The 20,838-nt window shown below is 41.0% G+C and overlaps 1 protein-coding gene across 7 annotated transcripts in view; it reads right to left on the bottom strand.

Annotated features, from left to right (window-relative positions):
• Window positions 1-785: 785 nt before the first annotated feature.
• MED23 (mediator complex subunit 23) overlaps window positions 786-20,838 on the bottom strand; it is a gene marked incomplete at its 5' end in the record, with an annotated part of 37,233 nt that continues 17,180 nt past the window's right edge. For 4 of the 7 annotated variants that reach the window (XM_084261801.1, XM_084261802.1, XM_084261804.1 and 1 more), the window contains 18 exons: window positions 786-1,849; window positions 2,557-2,688; window positions 4,470-4,590; window positions 5,312-5,526; window positions 6,546-6,618; window positions 7,507-7,663; window positions 9,027-9,281; window positions 10,068-10,284; window positions 11,411-11,581; window positions 12,085-12,265; window positions 13,184-13,389; window positions 13,855-13,979; window positions 15,161-15,324; window positions 17,000-17,174; window positions 17,707-17,849; window positions 17,997-18,242; window positions 18,782-18,927; window positions 20,408-20,551. In XM_084261801.1, coding sequence (XP_084117927.1) covers window positions 1,676-1,849; window positions 2,557-2,688; window positions 4,470-4,590; window positions 5,312-5,526; window positions 6,546-6,618; window positions 7,507-7,663; window positions 9,027-9,281; window positions 10,068-10,284; window positions 11,411-11,581; window positions 12,085-12,265; window positions 13,184-13,389; window positions 13,855-13,979; window positions 15,161-15,324; window positions 17,000-17,174; window positions 17,707-17,849; window positions 17,997-18,242; window positions 18,782-18,927; window positions 20,408-20,551 — 3,045 coding nt within the window. In that variant the 3' untranslated portion in view covers window positions 786-1,675. The remainder of the gene's footprint in view (window positions 1,850-2,556; window positions 2,689-4,469; window positions 4,591-5,311; window positions 5,527-6,545; window positions 6,619-7,506; window positions 7,664-9,026; window positions 9,282-10,067; window positions 10,285-11,410; window positions 11,582-12,084; window positions 12,266-13,183; window positions 13,390-13,854; window positions 13,980-15,160; window positions 15,325-16,999; window positions 17,175-17,706; window positions 17,850-17,996; window positions 18,243-18,781; window positions 18,928-20,407; window positions 20,552-20,838) is intronic. The other 3 variants (XM_084261803.1, XM_084261805.1, XM_084261807.1) reach the window with 3 other exon arrangements.

The following is a 20,838-nucleotide window of genomic DNA, read 5'->3' as shown; positions in this document are numbered from 1 at the left end:
ACTTTGAATTTCACAGAACATTTGAAGCCATAACCAGTGGCATACACCTGAGATTACTGGAACCTTGTCTTGCTGTGCTAGTATTTCAGAAAGTCAGTTTGGTTAGCTGGGTTTTACTGGGTAAGATATTTAACCCAGAGAAAGCATCGTGAGGGATTATCTTTGAGACCCGTGCTGCTGAGAACCCAAGTGTGGGTTGTAGCAGAAGTGACCTTGTCTCAGCGAGTCAGGCCTTCAGAAACCTGGCGAGTCTTGCAGAGAACGGGAGTGCACTGTCAGAGGAAGAAAGGCTTCCCTTTGCACTTTGTCATACATAAGCCATGTGTTGTAGCTTTGCATGTCTGGGTTCTGGTTGAGAAGGGGGGTGCAGGGGTGGCTTCTGCAAGCAGCAGCCAGAAGCTCTCTGCAGGCCCCACAGAGCGAACCCCAGCCGGCTCAAGGCCGGAGCCATTGCTGACCAAGAGCCCATCAGCGATGGCCACACGCCTCTGGGAACCACATTTAGGAGAAAAAATACACAAGCACCTGCTTTTTGCAACTGGAGAAGGGAGTAAGCTGTAAATATTCCCCCTCTTGAATCAACATCTCCTTTGTGTAACTGTTAAATCATGTCTGACTTTACTAATCTGGACTCCATTTGTTACAGGTTCAAACTGGGATTAGTGTTAAGCTAATAATGGAAGCTAGGAAACACTTAGGAGGTGAATGACAAGGCCTGAACAGCACTGGGACACAGAAGTGTATTTGTTGTGTGTAAGGAAAAGAAATAACCTCAACAATACTAATACCGATTTTTTTTTAATTAAAAAAGTTTGTCCAACCAGATTAGTATTTACAAAACAAGCCTTTCAATTCCATTATCAAAACCTGCTGAGCACCGTACACAGAAACCAAAGGAGAACATGATACAAATCTAAAACATAATAAAATAGCAATAGAATTCATGCGATTGACTTCATAAAAAACTACACCACTTCCCAAATAGGAAAGATAAAATATGAACCAGCAGAGCTTGAACTGAATATGCAGACTTCATTAGAGACAGCCCCTGGGTAGCAATCTAACAGCCTAGTAATTGATGTTAGATCAAACCCATTGCTCGTCTGTTGAATGTAAACTGTACATACAAAATTTACAGATATTTTCATCAAAAGCTCATTCTTAGTTATTGGAAAGATGTTATAATTAACCCAATACAACTGCTGCAATCTCTCTGCCTAGGAATGTTTCTGTATAAGGATTTAGCTTGTCTGCCCAAAAAAGAATTCAAATTCTTCTCTTGGACAAAAAGAGCAGACTTTTTTAATCAGGTGGAACCCCGTTTTAAAAAGCCCATTTTCTACCAGGCTGCATGTGTTGAGTGCCCTTTCATGCCACAGACAGAAAGGAAGGAAAAATCCAGATGTCTCAGATCAGGACAGGGAGCAGGATGTTGTAAACTCTTCAGAAATCCATGTATTATTTGCAGAGAATCTTTACTCAGTGCTTCCAGGGAAAGTGTCTGATATAAGTAGCTAAGGAGACTGCATGCCTGCAGTTAGCCACAGATCCATTATGCAAAAGCAAACAAACCAGAAAGTGGTTCTCTTTCCTTTTGTACAGCACAGCAGATGTCAGAGCAGATGATGTTTCACCTTAACCAGTAAGAGAAGGAAGCCTGCCCATCAGCCCCACCTCACTGTGTCACTGGCAAAGCCACGTTAACAGGCACCTGGCCGGGCTGCGGAGCGGGAGAGCCGTTGCTGAGCGGCGGCTGCGGCACGGCAGCTGGTTCCATCTTGCTGATGTGTGTTATGAAGCGTAACCGGAGTTTCAAAGCTGGTCTCAAGTTACAAATGATTTTCTCAACCTGTTTAAAAAACAAAGCAAAACAAACCCAGGCAGAACTGTGTTTTCTAAGAACAGGAGTATTTTCACACATGTCACTACTCTACACAAACATCACATTAGCACAACAAAAAAGGAAAAAAGCTACAGTAAAAGTGGTATTTCTGTCAGTATTTTATTTACCACGTGAACTTTTGGATCTGTTCTGATAACTCATGTTAAAAGACCTCTCCCTGGTTCCTTGGTGTTACAGCTGTACACCAAAGCTTTGCAAAACAGTTCACACAACTGGCACTTTAAAAACCCAAACTGTTATAAATTAAGCTTCCGTTGGGGTAACGATCTTTTCCCTGAAGGTGGGTGCAGTCTCTCTTTTGTCACATGTCAGGTTATGTCAATGGATCAGTAATTAGATAAAAGCTTGAAATGAGGAAAAGTTATGAAACAGACGCCAGGTTTCTAGTGATTGCTTTAAAAGCACTTAAAGCACCCTCCAAAGCTCTATCTTACATCTCAGACTACAGAAATGGGTCTTAAAGTCTGAGCTGGCCAGTCTACTGCCTCTGAGGCTGGAAGGCGAAAAGGGCATCGACTTTCCAATCTGCATATAGACCAGTCAACTGTTACACACTTTGTTATGCTGCTACCCATGAAAACAATTCATACCCAGATCAAACTGCTATATGGGAAGCGAGACAATGAAAGTACCGGCATCTGCTGTTTACTCACTTGGTCTTTCACACTGTCCCCTGTAAACATGTACTTCATGTGATAGAGGAAGTCACATATGGGATCCATGTAGTGGAGGTGGGAGCTGTACCGATCCGCGTTCAGCAGCATTTCATAGAACGCCACCCCGATCTGCTCAGACACAAAAGCACCCGAAGGGCAACAGGCGGTGAAGTGGAAATACAGCCAGACAGGCACTAAGCACCTCTAACCCCCAACTCTTTACTTTCTCACAAGGACAAATGGGCAGGTCTAAGCCACCCCATTATGCTTAACTAATCAACCTCATTTTCCCAGGTCAGCTTCCTCTGTGTGCAAGGACAGCATTGTGGCAGGTGCTACATAATCGGTACCTGAACACCACCGACTGCAACACGTTTTGAGTAAGTGCCTATGGAATCTGCAGAGCAGAGCTTAGAAAGGAACTAGGAGAAGTTTATCACAAGGTCTGGGAGTTCTGGGGAGGACATTCCTATTTCCTACACTCAGCAAGCACACGTGTGCCTACAGCCACTTAAAGATGGCAACTGACACTCAAACCTCCTGCCTGGTCACTTCAGCCACAGGACAGACGCTGCCCACTCTGAGGGCTGCAACTCTTGATCATTCCTCTCACACTGAAATCAACTCCTTGCAAAGAAAAGGGAGTGCTATGAGAATATTCAGAAGCCTGGAAAACGATGGCTTTTTCACTTTTCTTCTATTTTAGTTCACCAGAGAGAATGCAGGAAGAGAAAACACTTGTTTCCTGATGGAGAAAGGAAGAAACCACCAGTGTACAGTGTCAGACAGGAACCTATGGAATGGTGCTGAGCCACGCCTGAACAGCGCTTCCAGTGCCTCCCCAGTACTCTCACCCAAGCACTGCTTCATGAAAAACCTTCTGCAGTAACGTTTACTGTAGTTTTAAGGCACACTTCTCCCCCTGCCCCTAGCCCCCCAATTATTATATAGATGTACTTTTTTCTTTCATTCTCCTGATACTTAAAAACAACTAGAAGAGGCCTTAAGTCATGGGTAAATCTGAAGGACATGCATAAACAAGTACAGAGAAACACTGCCATATGATTATTTAATTACAGAGTTTTGTACAGTTTGTGGTGTTCATGATGTATCAAAACACACAGAAACAGAAGTTAGAGAATTCTTCTCCCACTGTGAATGCACCCCTACGCTCCTTCATAGAACAATGTATGCAAACTAAGTGTCTTGGGAAGAACTGGGGGCATGGGTGGTTGGGAGAGCCACAGCACAGCAATTAGTGGGGACCTAAGAACATTAAGAGTGAAGTCCTCAGCACAGGCCTTGGTAACTGGGGATGAGAACAGCTATCATTAGCACGGGTAGACCTGTATGTTACGTTGGTCAGGCTCTAGAGGGAGCCAAGACCCATACCTGACATACAGACTTACTGAATATTTACCCACAGCAGAGATATTTAAACAGAGGATTCCTAAGTCAAACTCAGCTTCCTAGAAGGGTCTCTGCTACCTGCTGCTTTTCAGCTCATTTCCTTACTGGACAGCTCCATCTGTTCTCCCCTGCCCTCATCCACATTTGTATGAATTAAGAAACAGTCTGTGCTGCTCTATCCTCACAATTCAGTTCTTGCATACTTCCTTCCCCTGCATAGAAACTTTTGAACCAGTCTGCTGTGTATTTTGCCTGCAGCTGGAGAACAAAAGGAAGCAGGTATCACTTGCTGGTTTGGAGGCTGTATTTCTGAGTAGATTTCAGTTAACCAGGTAGCTGAAACCAACTCAGCAATTCAGATCCCTGAAAATACTCTTTAACTTGTATAGAATTTAATTCCAAATGTTTATCAAAGATCTCTATAGGATTCTGCTTTGTAATAGAATAGTAGAGCTAAAGCAATATAGACTCTGTAGAGCAGACTGAGAGTTACACCTCACCTCTATCATGCATCGCGTCCTCTCCTGCTGGAACCGTTGTAGAAAAGGACCAACAAGGTGGTAAACGTAGAGTAACTGGAACTCTGTTTTCACTATGGGTATCAATACTTCTGTGAGGAACCTGTAGAATTTCAGGACATTTACTACTCCAACTGGAAATTTTTTTCCCTTCCTCCCACAAATTCTAGACAAACATCACATTTTCTCCCACAGTTTTGGGCTGTCATTTTGGAAAATACAGTGTAGCTCTGCAAATCAGTCATTTCAGTGAAGCTCTAGAACATTTCTACACATTGTTACTGGACCAGAACAATTCAAAGCTCAGCAGAACACTACACACAGTTAAAAAACTGTCCTCTGTTGTTTTACCACCAGCCTTAAACCTAGGTTCAAGATCAACCCACAGGAATACATCACACCACCTTCATTTTTACTCAGTATTTTAAGACTTAGTAAGTGGACTCCATTAGTTTTCTCATTAACATGGCACTGTGGAAAGTCTAATCAACTTTTTAATGCAATAGTATTTTTTACTTGCTTTAATGATCAGGTGGACCACTATCACATCCTTCAGTCAGCAAAGTATCTCAACTTGCAGAGGGGGATACTTGCTAGAATTAAGGATACATTTACTGATTACAGTTCATATACACCCTCTGCTAGACCAGGGTGCCCAAAGCCCCACCCACCCTGGCCTGGAAAGAAACCTATGATCTATCTGGTGAGTTTTGGAGCTCACCTGTACATATTTGCTGTCACAAGTGCTACAGTTACAGTGCCTTGTTATCTACAATATTCATGTCATTTAAAAGAAAAATTAAATAAAGAATCATTACACCTACTTAGGAATGAGAGAAAGCTGTCCAATGCTAGAATGATGCCAAACAGCATGTGCCAAAGCCAAGGTGTAGCTACAGCTCATCTCAGAGTAAGACTGGTGACATGCTGTGAAGTCAAACAGCTGGAATGGGTAACCAACCCACTCTGTCTCTGACGTCAAGCTGGGACTGTTGATAACACTCACAATGCGATCATGCAGAACAATCCAGTATGGCTCCTGCATAAAAACAACAAGGCAGAGCTGTTGTTCTGAAAAGAAGACAATCTAAGACTATGCTTCCTCAACTCCTTCTACCATTATTGCATTTCTGAAATGTTTGTAGCACAGTATATAACCCCGTCTGACAAACGGGAGCATTAAGTACAATACAGAAATCATCCATGTTAGTGAATGTGGCACAGTCAAAACATATTTAATGAGTTTTTTAATTAACTAACATAAACAAAAGATGTGGACCAGAAGCAAAAAAAGCCTTGATAGGAGACTAAGAATTTTCTGAGTTTTCTGAGTGCTGGCACAAACAGACCAAAAGCTCCAAGGTGGAAGCAGCAAGCAAAAAAGATACAGATGTCCAAGAATATAGATGAAGATGCTGGGAGAGTCAACAAGAATCATAAAAAGCATTATTAATATTATAAGTATTAAATCCACGTTTACTGTCTTCCAAGATAAAGGAACCATGTTGTTGGGGAAGGGAAGTTGCAAGGCAAGGGTAACTGCTAGACTTGTAAGCAACAGGTAAACAAGAACTAAACTACTCTGGCAGTCCTGGTCAGGTACCAGGAGTCGTACTCAGAAGAACAAAGTTCCTACTGACACATGAACTCTGATACTGCACAGACCTGATCTTGCAATCTTAGGCACATCTCTCTTACATGCTTTAAGAGATACAGGGTGTGCAAGTGAAAGCATTAACTGGAAGTTATCTTTGCATCAGTACCCTTACAGACCACCTTGTTCCATAGCTTGAGTTCTCAATATTCCAGCATTTAAACAGCAGTGATTTACTTCTTTTCACCCTAGTCTCAAAAGTTAACAGAAAAACAGAAAACCTGCTCAGTTTTTCCATCCTGGAAGAGTAGATGTTTCTCAAACATGCAAGCAAGCTTCTGTATAGCTCTATGCAGAATCTACAGATGTTGGCAATAAGGTTTTACAACATGCTCTAGACAGATGATAAACCTTACATGGAAGGAGAGATTTCCTTTATTTCAAAATATGACAGATTGACTCACTGGCAAGGCTGTGATAATCAGTCCAATTGCGTTCATCCAAGCTGTGATATTCTCTCTTGGCACCAGGGGTTGACTAGAGAGAGAAAAAAAAAGGAAAACTAAAGCTCTGACATTCACAGTTGTGATTTGTGCTGCTGGTGCACCTAAAGACAAGGTGCACTTATGCAGAGAAGATTTCTCAAGTTGAGAGAACTATAAAAAAACATGCAGGTGTTTAGGAGGGCCAACAGACAGTATAAATGTCACTGTCATGTTGCTTGCAAACCTTTGTTCAGGCATGATTTTGCCTTCAGACCAAACAGACTTCAGTGCTTAAGAGGTGCTTGTCCATATTGACTCTTTACCCAAACAGAGACAACAATATTATACCACTGAGCTAAATGAGGTTGAGTAATTTCAGTTTTTCATTACTCAAAGATGGCATCTGAATCACTGGAAGAATACTAGGTCCTTTCTTTTGCTTCAGTTCCTGTTACAGAGGCCAGCAAGAAACACTCTGGGTGAAACTTAACCAACCATGACAGAAGGGTAGTCTTGGCACATCACTTGGTTTCAAAGTACCTCTGATCTTACATTTCCATTAGGAAGATTCAGAAGGGTGCCAACGCTTCCTGCCCCTTTCTTTGCATTCAAAGATCCTGTGATATGAACTCATGAACAGACTTTTTCCAGCCCCTGTGCCTCTGAACCTCCTGGCTGAGCTGTGAGCCCGCGCGGCGTCCTCCCTCCGTCTTTGAATGGGATCACGCTCAACCAGCTGCTCCTGAAGCTCACACAGCCCACAGCAGCACAGAAATCCAACACGACTGTTCTGCTTGATCACTACAGCCTTGTTTGTTCTCCAAAAATACTTCATGTATAAACACTTATTATTTGAACATTTATAAGAGCTGAAGAAAACAAGTATCACAGACCACCTTAGCAATCTTAGCAACGCAAAAGTTTCAGAGAGCAAACATACCTCTTCAGCACAACATTCAGTAGTGCATTGCCCACATCCTTCCCTGGCACAGCCAGAGCCATGAGCTCAACACAGGTGACATGGAGAGCATGGGCTGCTGGGTTAGGGAACTCGTTAAATCTCCAGTCGCAGTTTGGAAATGGACCAGGTGATTTGCCTGCCATAGGTGACAAGGATTAAGGAAAAACACAGGCTATCCCAACACAGACTACTGTAAGCAGCACACTGCTTGAAAATACATCTATATACCACATACACTAAGTTGAACTGAATGGTGAGCTACTGAGAACAACTAAAACTGTACTTCATAAAAGCAAGACATGTGGAGAAGAGTATGAATACAAGGCAGTGATACTCAACAGCTGAAGGACTGCACGAATGCCCCACTGCAAACATGCTACACACAAGGTCATGCAGAAGATGAATTTCTGCAATCAAGAGGTGGAACAAAACACCACCAACCATCTCATTCACCATCTGCTTCTAAGACAAGGAAATGAAGACTACAAGAATTTTCTACCCTGCTTACTCTGAAGCCATTAATTTGCTTCAGTGTAAGATCTTCCAGCAGACTTCTGTGGTGACAGTTTATGCAAAATAAGCACCTGCTTAGCCTCTGAAAATATTCCACTTTCCCACCCAAGACTAACTCACTTGAGCTACATATAGAAAAGATCTCTGAACACACTGTTAACATTTGCATAAAAGCAGGGGTTTATATAATTTTAGCTTTCTTTAGAAAGATCTAATAAACATACAGATAAAAGAAAGGCAAGTTTTGGAAGAGGAGGGAAGGAAAACACCTAGCATCCAGAATACTGGTCAACTCCTGTAAAGCTGCCTCAGAAAGACGACAACATCCAGGGAGATTCCACTAGTGCTATTCTCTAGAGCACTGCTCCATGGGTTCACCAGCTATTTCCACATAAACTTAAATCAGCTGTAGTCTTAATTGTAAAACCTAATAAAAGGCAGCAATTAAGAAGTGTATGTTTATGTAAAAAATACAACTTCTAGTTTTTCTCTCCTAAAAACAAGATTCTCAGCAGCTGCTGGCAGCAAATACAGCCATCTCCTGCTAGACAGAGCAAGTTATACACCATCTGCAAGGTGGCACCGCTTACAGGATTTTATTCTTGATAACGGCCTTAGAAAAAAGTAATTTCTTACACTTTACTCCTGCTTTGTATGAAGCTGATTTAATTTGGCAATTAAAATTCAGAATGCAATTCAGAATGCATAAACATCAGTATTTGTACTTAGAAGTGATGCATTCAACAGTGAAGTATTTATACAGCTCTATTGTGCTTTGTTTTGACTGTATCTTTCAAGATGTTGTTACTAGGGCAGGACAGTCCCTGTGCTGAATACACACTATGCTGAGGAGATCTAACACGAATTTAGACACAGGCAGCAAAATAAAGATCCCAAGCTTTTTTTCCATATCTGAATGGAAGGAAATTGAACTCTGTATTTTGATGAAGCGAAGCTCTAAGACATGGGCACAGCTCACTCAACACCAGCTTCAGGAAGGATATTGTCTACCAGTCTTCCAATGAGCTTGCAATAGTAGGTGTCATCAGGCACCCAGGGGTTTTCTTCTCGGGGATTCATGGCGCATTTGAGGTAAGTGTCACTCAGACACCAGCCCAGGGGGCGATTATCCTTGAGAGAGCCAATTATGGCATGAACGAGTTTTCTCTTGAGGTTCGTGCGCTCTCTGAGGTGCCCCTCGTAGTAGTGCAGGGTGTTGTACAGGTAAGTGACTGGACGGTCTGCCAGAAGAAAAGGAAAATGACAAGGATCAGAAGTCACTTTGAACATCACTATTATGCTCATGGTGGCATACACAAAATCAAACCCAAGAGCTCTACAAGACTAAGCTGCATGTATTTAAAACCAGCATGTTCTTCATGTCACTATATTCCATAGTGCTGATTCTACTTTGCCTTGCACATACACTTCAGTGTGTGTACAGAAGGGCAGAATTTGAGCACAGGAAGTCAGTCTGGCTAACAGAAATGTATTAATATTAAGATATGAACTAAATCACCTCTTTGCATAAAAGGTATTAAATAGTCAGAATCCAGGTATGAAGTCACAGTAAAGACAGAATATTGTCAATTATCTGGGCATAGCATAGCAATGACATCTATAGAAAACCTGAATGTAATAAGCACAGTTATAAAACTGTTAAAAAATCAGGTTAAGTTGTTTGAATGCTCAACAAGGACCGAAGGAGGAACTGCTTTTAAGCTGTTTCTGCCTTGGAAATGGAGTTTGTTAGGACACAGGTCAAAGTAGTTAACTACTAGAAGGGAGTGAAAAGGAAAGGTGTGAAGGAAGCAAGAGCTGGAATAAGAGCCAGCTCACAGCTGGGAGCCTGAAATTCACTGAATGGGGATCAATTCTGTGTTTCTGAAAATGCACCCAGGGCTTACAGAGTAGGAAAGGATCAAAACATGGTTGAGCCAGTAGATGAAAATGATGAATGAAGGAGATGAAAGATGACAGAAGATGAACCCAACAGGAACAGGAGTCTGTATTCACAGACAGCTTACCATGGAATTTATATAAACCTCCCAGATGATCCAATAAAGTTTCTAGGGATTTGGACACTGGAAGCAGTTCCAGAAATCTGTGGATTACGATGTCAAACACTGGCAGAAAGCGCAGGCATACGTTTCCAAAATAAATTGGCAGGTACTGGGGCTGGATCTGAACCGGGGGATTGACTTGCTCTGCCAAGCCTTCAAAATACAGCTTTTCAGGATATTTCTGGAGAGAAACAAAGCCCACAAAATCAAGAACTCTTATGGAAAGAGCAGTGCATTAAACATTCAGCATATACATTGCTTTAAAAAGACACTTTGTCGCTTTCAGTATCACAAGTGAATGCAGCGAGATGACTCCACTGTACAGTTTACTAAAGAAAAGTCAACTCTGAGTGAAACTATACTGGTAGGTAGCATAAGAGAACATTTGGCATCTCAAGGAAAAGGTGAAAACAGTCAGCACTTCTCTGTCCTTTATCAAGTTTTAAGCAAAAAACCCAGGGGAAATCAGCCCTGTTGAAAGTTTCTGTGCTCTCCCTGGGAAAGAACTGGAGTGTTCTCAGACACCAGATGAGCAGCTGAAATGTCTGTAAGCCCAGACTGGGTCTAGTAACTGTGCAGCTGTGACAGAGCACTTTCCAGGCTAACATAATTTGCTTCCCTGCTACCCTTGCACTTGTAGGCACTGTTAAGACACTGTACAACTAAAGTAGAGGGCTAATCCAGGCCAAATTGTATCTGTATAAAAACCAGACTGTATGTGCTGAGCTACACAAGAGTTCGCTTGTATCCCTTTCATCTCAGTGCTGATTTACCTTCTGACACACCACTCCATTATTGCTTCCTTTTCTAGCCAGCAGAAGCCACTATGTTTACAGCAGCATTACAGTCTCAGCAATTTCTTCCCTATCATATCAGGATACCATGTTCTTGCCACACAGGAGTTGTAAGAAGCCTTCACAATTATAAGAAAATACAGGTTTAACTGTTGCTTTAATAATGCTGTCATAAAAGAACAGAAGAAAATACCTTCTCCTGATGCACAAAAATGCTACAAAATTCTAAATGAATTTCAGGAAAACTAAAATGTTAAGATAATTGTATTTACATGAGCAGTGGTGAATCTCCAACCAACTCTTCAGCTGCTTTTATCTCTGAATATCAGTGCATTCTAATTTTACATAAACACAGTGATGTAGCCTTTTTAATACTAGCCCAAATAAATTGTGGCTTATCAAGTAACTCTGAAAATTGATAGAGCTGCCCTGTGGTGTTGAGATCAGCCAGAGAGTCTTTTCTCCAGTAAATGACAAAGTATTACAATAAAGTAATTTTATTAGCTTTGATACCTTGTGATAACTCATATGCTTAGTATGCCAGTCATTCTGCAGCCAGTGCTCCGGAGAATTCTCCTTCACAAAATCACTCACTCTGTTTCTGAAATCGTTAGGCTTCAGTAAGAGCAACTGAATTATGAAGTAACAGACTTGAGCTTCGTTTCCTTCGTGACTGCGCATCGCCTTAAGCAAAACGAATCGGAAAACACGAATTAGAGTTGACTCTGCCCTCTGCCCTAAACACTGCCTAGCAAATTTGGCTACACATCAGGGACTTCTGCACACAAATTCACAGTGAACACATGGACTTTTGGCTCTCTTTTTCAAGTGAAGACACACAACAGAGTCAGGTTCAATCCCCTGCAAAAAGTACCCAGCGCGGGTTTTTATTCCATAGGCAGAAAGCCTTACAAACTGCCCAGGGACAGCACGGCCTCCCAAGCATCACAGCTCTCCTCCAGCTGTCAGTTCTCTTCTTGAAAATAGATAATTAACAAAGGTAATGGATGACACTGAATAACCAAGAAAAGCTGAAGATTGAGAGAACTGTAAGGCTTTTGAGTTTCACATTGTTAGAGCAGCAATCTGTTGTTTTCCCTGATCAGGGGATTAGCAGATAGCCACTGCTCCTACAGAAGTGCCTCAGAAAGCAACCGCTGCAGCTTCTCTTCTAGGGCAATACTTACCAAACACAGTATCAACCTATCCAGCGTTACAATGTTGTATTTCCACACCATGTCATTGAGAATCTCAATACATTTATTGAGCTGCTGGCCTCCTGCAGAGGTAGAGAATTCATAAACCAAGAAATCTGCAAACGTCCTGACATGTGCCACCAGAGCTCTGGCCCCAATTCTTTCTAACACTCTGGCAGGGAAGAAGGAGCAAAAAAAAAGCAACAAGCAGTTATTACTCATCTGAATACATATTTGACTGGTCTATTTTACAGGGGTCAGTGGCTTTTAATACAATTTTCTTAAAAAAAAAAAAACCAAACCCCTCCCTTCATTAAACAAACTGAAGAAAACCTCAAAGCAAAGTAAAAAACAACCCCCAAAACCTCACAGCAATGGAATTCCAAAGTCCAGATACTAATTAGAAGAAATGTTTCAAGTTGACCAATTCTCATACATAGTATTTTGCCCAGAATGCATGCTTAACTAACGCATTTTCAGTTATATACCTCTTTTCCCAATCTTCTGAAACTGAACTTTATTTTCCTGGAGTATGCATCTTAATCTAAGGATAGCATTAAAATACTGGAATTTCCTCATTGCAGAGGAGTGTGACACCTGCTGTCATAAATATTGTTTCAACAGACCTGACAAGACCTGAAAAGAATCTTTCTTTCATGGCTAGAGTTGCAGCTCCTACTACTGAAAGCAAGAACTGTAAGCCTATGTCTTCTATAATAAATTTTCATCTTAATCCAACATTTGTTAAAAAAATAAACAAATGTGGTCTTTATTCAATATAAAGGCTAAGTAAACACATGCCTTGCATCTTCTGTTTACTATTTAAGATTGCCACTGTAAGCAAACTGCTCAATTCGAGCACCTTACACCCTTGTCCCTCACCAGGAAGGATACACATTGCAGACCACTGCATGGTATAACCAATCTCAAACATAGTTATTACCCTATGCCTGCTAATACCCAGCTCCACTCCTTCCTACTCTGCTCTGAATTAATAAAAACCAGGTAGGTATCAAGCTGCTAATGCACACAGCCGCCTCCTCAGCACGCTGCTGTGATGAGTTTGCAGTAACAGCTCTTTGAAGCTCACCTGTAGCCGATCTGATTAATGTGATCGGTGTCTAACAACATCTTCCAGAGAAGACACAGGAAAAGTGGGGGTGAACCTTGCACAGAGAAGTGTGTGATGATGCCACTCTCATTGGTCATAGACTTCCACTTCCGGTACTCCTCTTCCACGTTCTTCTTCAAGTTAAAACGGCTTTCCTGAGGGACGTTATTCTGCTTGAAGAATACCTGAAATAAAGGTGGCTTTGCTGTGACTGGCAGCCTAGAATAAAGCCTTTCAACAGTGTTTTGCCTGATTTAGCAGCTTAGGAGTTCCTACTTCCCCGTATAACACAAACCTTCTAGGTGGGGTTGTTGCTTCACTGTCACACCGTGGTGACTGTTCCCTCACTAACAAAGCTACGTAAATTCCCACAAGAAAAAAAGGCTTCTCCAACCACTCCTTGTTTATTTTTAAAGGATCTGATTTCCCTTCCACTGGAAGTATCACTTGGTCAAAACTGGCCAAGAGAGGAGAAACTAATGCACTTCTGAAGAAATAGCAATGTTACAATCAGGATGCACCCTTTAGGAACTTGAGAGGAATGGTTTTTTGACAGGGGAACAATCTCACCAACTAGCAAAAGGCAAAGGATCTTGTTGAGAGTAAATTCTCTGCTTCCATTTACAAAAGCATCAGTTTGAAATAATTACCTGCAGAGGAGCTGGAAAGCAGCTCAGTGTATGTGATGCCCAGTTATGTGGAGTAAAACTCATGATGGTTTGCAATATATCCTTGCACCAAGTTCCCTGAATTGAATCAGATCCTGTGAAAAAGTCTAGGAAATGGATTAATGACATTAGAATTTCACACACACACCAAATTTTCCTTATTGGTATTGCTTTTGTAGTCACATGCATCAAGGCTTTTCTAGTTCAACCTTTTGGGCCAACTTTTCCCACCCCCTTTCTCTCAGTCTTACTTACTCTATAGAACAAGCTGGATATTATTTTTTCTATGCTATTAACAATAACAAGATTATTTTTAGGTTCTGAGCTAGAAATTAAGCAATCAAGACTTTAAAATTCTGTATTTGATTTCCCGTAATGACAATAAAATGAGCTTTTTTCTGATTAGCTGATTAGACTTAAAAATAATTCTGAGGAAGATAATGATGATGAAATTGCCAGATGCCATTTTATATTGCTTTAAAAAGGATGCTCAGCAATACTTTTCCCCATTAAGCTGCAGAATTCAAACACAAGCCTTATCCCTGCCAACCCCAGTGTAATATTAAAGGTTGAGCAAAGGTTAAAGAAATTTAAAAAAATATAATGAAGTCGTTTCCCTTTCAAATCAACTGCACCAGGTTTTGTGAAATCAATTGTTCCAACTCTCCAGCATTTTGCTAGACTGGAAAAAATGAAAAAAAGGAGATAGAGAAAACATCCCACTCAATGTTAAAAACCTGGAGAAAACATCCCACTCAACGTTAAAAACCTGATCCATGTCACTGCAGATTTTTAAAACAGTACCACATACAATAAAAGCTTCTTCCTCTCCCTTCCCAAGGAAAGCAAACCCAAACCCCACACTACTTTTTCTTACAGGTGAGCTGTAGAGAACATGAGCAACACAACTGCTGTGAACATGCCTTGTTTTTTAAAATGGTGTAAGTAATCAACAACAACAACAAATTTAAAATAAAGAAGCTGAATATAAAACAATTAAAAAAGAGATACAGTATGACTAGAAGGGGTTTTAAAATTGTCTTTAGGCAAACAGCTATTATTAAGGATTTTAAACAATTTCTGATTTCACTACTGCTGTAATAACAGCGCATTTTTGCCTAAAACAAGTAGTTGGAAATCAAAATTATACTTTCTTTTCAAAATCAGAAGTATATGGGATATGTTTTATGACTGGGTCACTTCCACGATCTTCTATTAAACAGCATTTCAGAGAAATGGCTTTGACTGCAGCTCTCACTTAGGTATGACCTCACAGTACTGCTGTTACCTGTTACATGTGTTGCCCTTGCTAGAGTTAAGATCAAAGCCCTGTTGAGTTCCTCTGATTCTGCTGAGAGGACTGTTTTGGGATCGCTGAGGAACCGTGTAAACTGTGGCTGGACTTCCGAGCTGCCCAAAGCTGTGATTAGCCTCAGAGCAGTACTCTCAACACTGAAAGAAGCAAATGGTCCAGTTAGCAAATAACATTATTTGCTGCTTCTAAGAGTCAAAAATACCATTTTCCCTTCCATCTTCTGTTTCAAATAATGCAAAAAGATTTGTTTTGAAAGTTATGTTCTTAACCTTTTGGCAAAGTTTGCTTTCTCCACTGTTCAATAAATTTGTTACCAGCTAACTCACTACTTTATTTCCAAATAAAGATCTCAAAAGCTAAGTTAGTGAAAATTCCATGTGCAGAACCCTTGAAAAGAGCTTCAAGTCTCTCCAATTTAGAGTCCCCTCCTTTTTTTTTTTTCTCTCTTGAATTTCTTTGTCTAAACAAGGATACATAAATAAATCAATATATGCAGAGGCAGAAGGAAAAAGAGGCATGAATAATGCATGGGAAGTTTCAAAGCTAACTATCACCTTGAAGCAGACAGCACTAAACTGTCCTTATTAAAGAAAGGAGGAAGTACTGCTTTCCATTAAAAGCACTTCATTCTCCAGTGCTCTAGTTGGAAGCACTCTTCACACCAGGTAGTCTGAAGTCATTTAAGGGACTTTTATACCATTGTGTCTTTGAAGTGCCAAAGCCTCAGGTTAGTTTACTCCAATCTAGGTGCACGCTGTACTTATCAGAAGTGACTGATTAACATCCATCTTTCACAGACTAAGACAACAAACCAAGATTTCGGTGAATAAAAAGAGCAAGACCTTGAAATCTGAAAAACTTGTCTTCACTTCTTCTCTTTATTCTTGATAAAGGATAAGCAACTTACAAATTTACATCTGACCTAAGAAATTCCTGTGAAGTTACATTTCCTTTATATGAACTGATAACAGCCAAGTTTCTGTATCTCCCCCAAAAACACAAGTACCCTAAGAGTGAATGAAACTCTTCCCAACTTTTCTACAACAAACTCCAGGTTCAACGCACAAACTGAAACTCACTGTTAAGAAAGTTGAAGGGTATGAGTTAAACTCAAAGCTGTTCCCCCAAAACAGCTGCCTATCAACTCTAGAGCTTCTTTAACCAGCTTTCCCATCTTTCTTGTATCCATTAGCCCTTGCTTTATGCACGGTTTACACTGACACACACCCCTACACAATGGAACTGACACTTCCTTCTCCATTCAGGAGCCTTGCGCCCGCAGCCTTGCACCAATTCCTCTACAGCTACAGGACCAATCACGTTATTTCTCTGATGAGATGGAAAATAAACTTCATTAAAGAACTAAGTGGAACCATGTTAACTCACTGCGGAATTAAGCATCCTCCACAGGAGTAAGCACGTGGAGTGTCAATGGCAGGTAAGCCAGTCTCTGTGATTACAAGTATAAGGCACTGCCCTTTATCTCCAGTGCAAGCTCAAGAGCTGCCTGGCACTTCCTGGTGCACGTTACTGTGACCTGTGACACTGCTGCCACATCTGTGCGAGAGGCTGCCTCATGCAGCCCTGCAGAGTACTACTGGTAACACCTGAGTGCATTTCTGAAGCACACACTACTCCTAGGATCTGTCTACTTCTGAAACGTGACCCGCAGAGATACTGCAAAACAGTTCAGCCACAGAACTAAGACTGGGAAGTACCCGTGTTGCACTTCAAACAGAGTTCTCATACAGCTCATACACACGGCGCAGGAGGATTCCGAGATCAGGCCTCCATGTGGCAGCCATCACTCACCACAGATGAAGCTGGTTCTGATTCGTCTGCGGCACAGCGGCCAAGGAATGAAGATGGCTGAGCAGCTGGACTCTGTAGTGAGGCTGGATGTGATGCATCCGATAGCTGAACATTTCCAGCAGAGTGTGCAGGATGCCCCAGGCGTGAGATTTGAACACTGTTGGCAGGAGCTGACCTTATGAAAAAGTTTGCAAAGTAAGTTTTCCAGGTGATTTCACTTCAAAATACAGATGACACGGTGGACAGACAGTTCTGTTTAGCTGCAAGTCAGACACCCGATCGGAGAACTGCATTACCTCAGGAGCACATGTGCAAGCACTGCCTGGAGATGCTGTACATGTGTAGAGCTCAGTAATGTTTTGAACAAATATATACAGCACATGTAAATTATTTTAATGAATGCAATTAAAGATCATAATTAAGTAGCTTTTGCTTACAATTTTCCACTCAGCATATTTTTGCACAACACAGCATAAATGGAAGAGGTCTTGACCATGCAAGTGATGGCATAAAAGGACAACAGCACACACCCCTGAAATGTCCTGCAGCACTAGGATAACGATTACAGTTTCTCTTATAGTAAAATAATTTATATATTCAACATGCTGTGTTGTTAGATCTCCATTTCTACTATGGACTTCAATTGTTGAAAGAAAATGCTACTGAACAAAAGGAAAGGGGGGGAAAAAAAAGGTTTTCTTTCTTACTGATGAAGCCTTTGATGCCCAAGGACTCTATTTCCATATAAACCAACAGGCGACTATAGGTTTCCACAAGAGCAGGAGCCAAGGCCAGACTAGATTTTGCATGAGCCAACTTAATTACCCTCGTAGCTATGCTATGAATCAGACTGAGGAAAGACAGAAAGTATTTTTCAATCAAAAACAAGGTCTTGAAAGTGAAGTAGATCAACAGGACTACACATTACGTGTCCTGGTAACAACTCCTTACACACAGATTTACAGGCTAAAAAAAGAAAGCTAGCTGCATACTGTACCTCATTTTGGCATGAACTGTGAGAGAGTCCAAGAGGTTCATTGGCAATGGAGTAATAGACCCTGATGCCATACAATTAGTGCCTGGAAGAGATATCCTCATGTTGCCATTTCCATAAATAGTCTCTACTAGTACCCCCATTGGCAAAGTGAAACACTCTGAATTGGTTGAGTAAGCATTGCACAACAAAGCAATCTTGTAGTCATTCATCTGTAAGCTTTTATTTCTTAAACTCTGCTGCAAAAACCTGCATGACAAAGAGATTAAAATTAAGTAGGAAGACACAAGCAGAGGAATACACATGCATTTCAGAATTACAGCCAAAGAAACCCCAATCAAAAATCCACTGTAACATGGTAGAAAAAATAAAATAATCCTTAATTGCACCACATCAAAATGACTCCAACTCATGCCACAGTTTCACTGTGTTATGATTTTCTTGTATCAGAGAAACTCTTCAGGACAAAAATACATTTAAAAATCACCTTTCCAGGCAGAACTTACCCCAATGTACTGCTTATCCACACTTTCCAAACCACAGCATAATAAAACAAGAGTCATTCTACTTTCAGACTCTCCATCAGTAAAAAAGATGAATAAATCTGAGATGTAACATATCATTTCCATTATCTGTATAACAGCAGCATATTTTGAGTCCCGCTTCGTTCCTTTGATAAGCCCTACACAGCATCCCATCACACAACACATTCCAAATACCGACCTGGAGCTTCCTATCCCATTATGTCTAGAGACAACTCAAAACATAACAAAGCCCCCAAAACTCACTCATGGTGAAGCTTAAGAGAATGAGGAATGGGAATCTGTAACTTGGAGTTGTCACTATGGGCCTTCCGATTCAGATGAATCCAAATACAGGTCATTGCAAACGCGTGGGTTGACTGGGGTTTGTTAATATCAGGCACAGGAATACACTACAGAAAGAACACATGAATGTGACATATTGCATATACTGATGTACAGAAAGCCAAGTTAGCTAGCATTCACAAGGTCAAGTTTTACTTCTGACTTGCTACACCATAAGCAACATTTTGAAAGAACAGATTCTACCCTCATAAGCAATTTTAAACCAAGAGCTCTGGAAGAGACCTGAAACAGTTGCTATTCAAAAAACCCAAAACATCATCCCCCCCTTCAAAAAAAATCCCAAAAACCAAAAAACCCTGAAACAAATAATCTAAGACCTCAGCAAATGGAAGTTCATGCTTAGCAAATTCAAGACATACATAATTAGAAAGAATATATCCTACTTTCAGCCTGTCACTTGTACACTGTTCAGAAACCAGTTACAATATGTGCTTTTTCTAAAAAAAAAATAAAAAATCTAACTTGTTGAGCCTCACCACTACACTTAAAGATCATCACACTTCCTATGAAACACCCTAAAACTCAAAAGGTTTTGGCTACAGCCTCTTGTCGTACCACTGCTGTTGGAAAAGGCTCTCTGGTGCTCTCCTTTTCCCAGCACCTGAATTTCCCTCCCTCTGGTACAGTTACCTGCTGCACAAACACTGGCAGCACAATGCATCATCAAGGGGAGAGGAAGACAGATCCTCTTAAGGGCAGCTTGACTACAGATAATAGTCAAACTGCTTGTGAGATTGAATCCTGAGAAATGCCCTCGTCCCACAAACACCTGAAACAAGCGTAACTCAGAGCCCATCAGTACAGTTAGCAAACAGTCCTGTCACTCTGCCTGCATTCTGTGCTGACAAATGGTACTGAAGACTTTCTGTGGGTCACAACTAACTTCAGAAGGGGAAAAACTGATGCATATTGCTTTGGTATACCACACATTTGCATTACCAATGCTGCTTACCCAAAATAGAAGGCACTATGCTATCAAGACCAACCCCTCTGGGCTTCACGCTGACAACACTTTCACAGTGCAAGTTTCAAACTTCCCCCATCTCCCCCTTCTCAGGATCCACCTCGATTTCAGAGGAATGTACAAAGCATGACTAGGATTTGATTTGCTACTGCAGAATGACTTTTAAGTAACCATTAATGCAGAACAAATTCAAAATGTCTTTTTCAGTTCTTTGCACCTCAAAGTGTCTCTCAGTGGGTTATTCTGCTACATCCCAGATGTAACAATAACATTTCCCATTATTCCTTAAGTGTTCTCAAAACCTTAGTCAAACCAAAGCCAAGGAAGATGTGAGTTAACTGAAGTCTGTTTCACCCCTAAAGACACTGCACAAATGTGGTTACTGGGAAAACATTGCAAGCAAATCCTGAAAAAATTAGTTATGAAACATCTTTCTGCAACTCTGTAGCACACTGCTCTAACAGTGGTTCAAAAATTAGACATATTTTTACACTGGCATATGAGATTCTCAGGTTGAATTAAAAGTTAAAACCAAAACTTTTAATTTCAGAGAGAAGACTTACTTCTTTTTCAGGATACAGGAGGTCAAAAAGCTTCATAACTGGGAGGAAGTCAGCCAGTGCATTCTTCTGGATGCTGCCAGAGATAAACTGGAGTAGCACCCACATCAGATGGTCTCTTCCTTTAATGAGACCACGACCTGCCAACTGTCACAAACACTCAGTAACTGACAAATACTGCATGCAGAAGAAGTATCACTTCAAAGACTCCTACAAAAGTAGGAGGGCAGACTGAAACAGTTCCAGCAGAGGTTACCAGGACATTTATAGGACTTAGGCAGAAATGTACATAGTGCTTTCATACAGATGACAAGCAGCTACCTGAGCTGTAGCACAGACTGGGAGGGCCACAGCAGGTAATGGTTCAGAATGTATTTAGCTCTTGAAGATCACTGCTTTGAAAAGTCACCAACTGTTAAATATCAGACCTTTGT

The sequence above is a fragment of the Gallinula chloropus genome (assembly GCF_964237585.1).
Source record: "Gallinula chloropus genome assembly, chromosome: 3".
In the NCBI taxonomy this organism is placed as follows: Eukaryota; Metazoa; Chordata; class Aves; order Gruiformes; family Rallidae; genus Gallinula; species Gallinula chloropus.
Note: the sequence above shows the minus strand (reverse complement) of the source record. Positions and strands in the feature narration are given on the sequence as shown.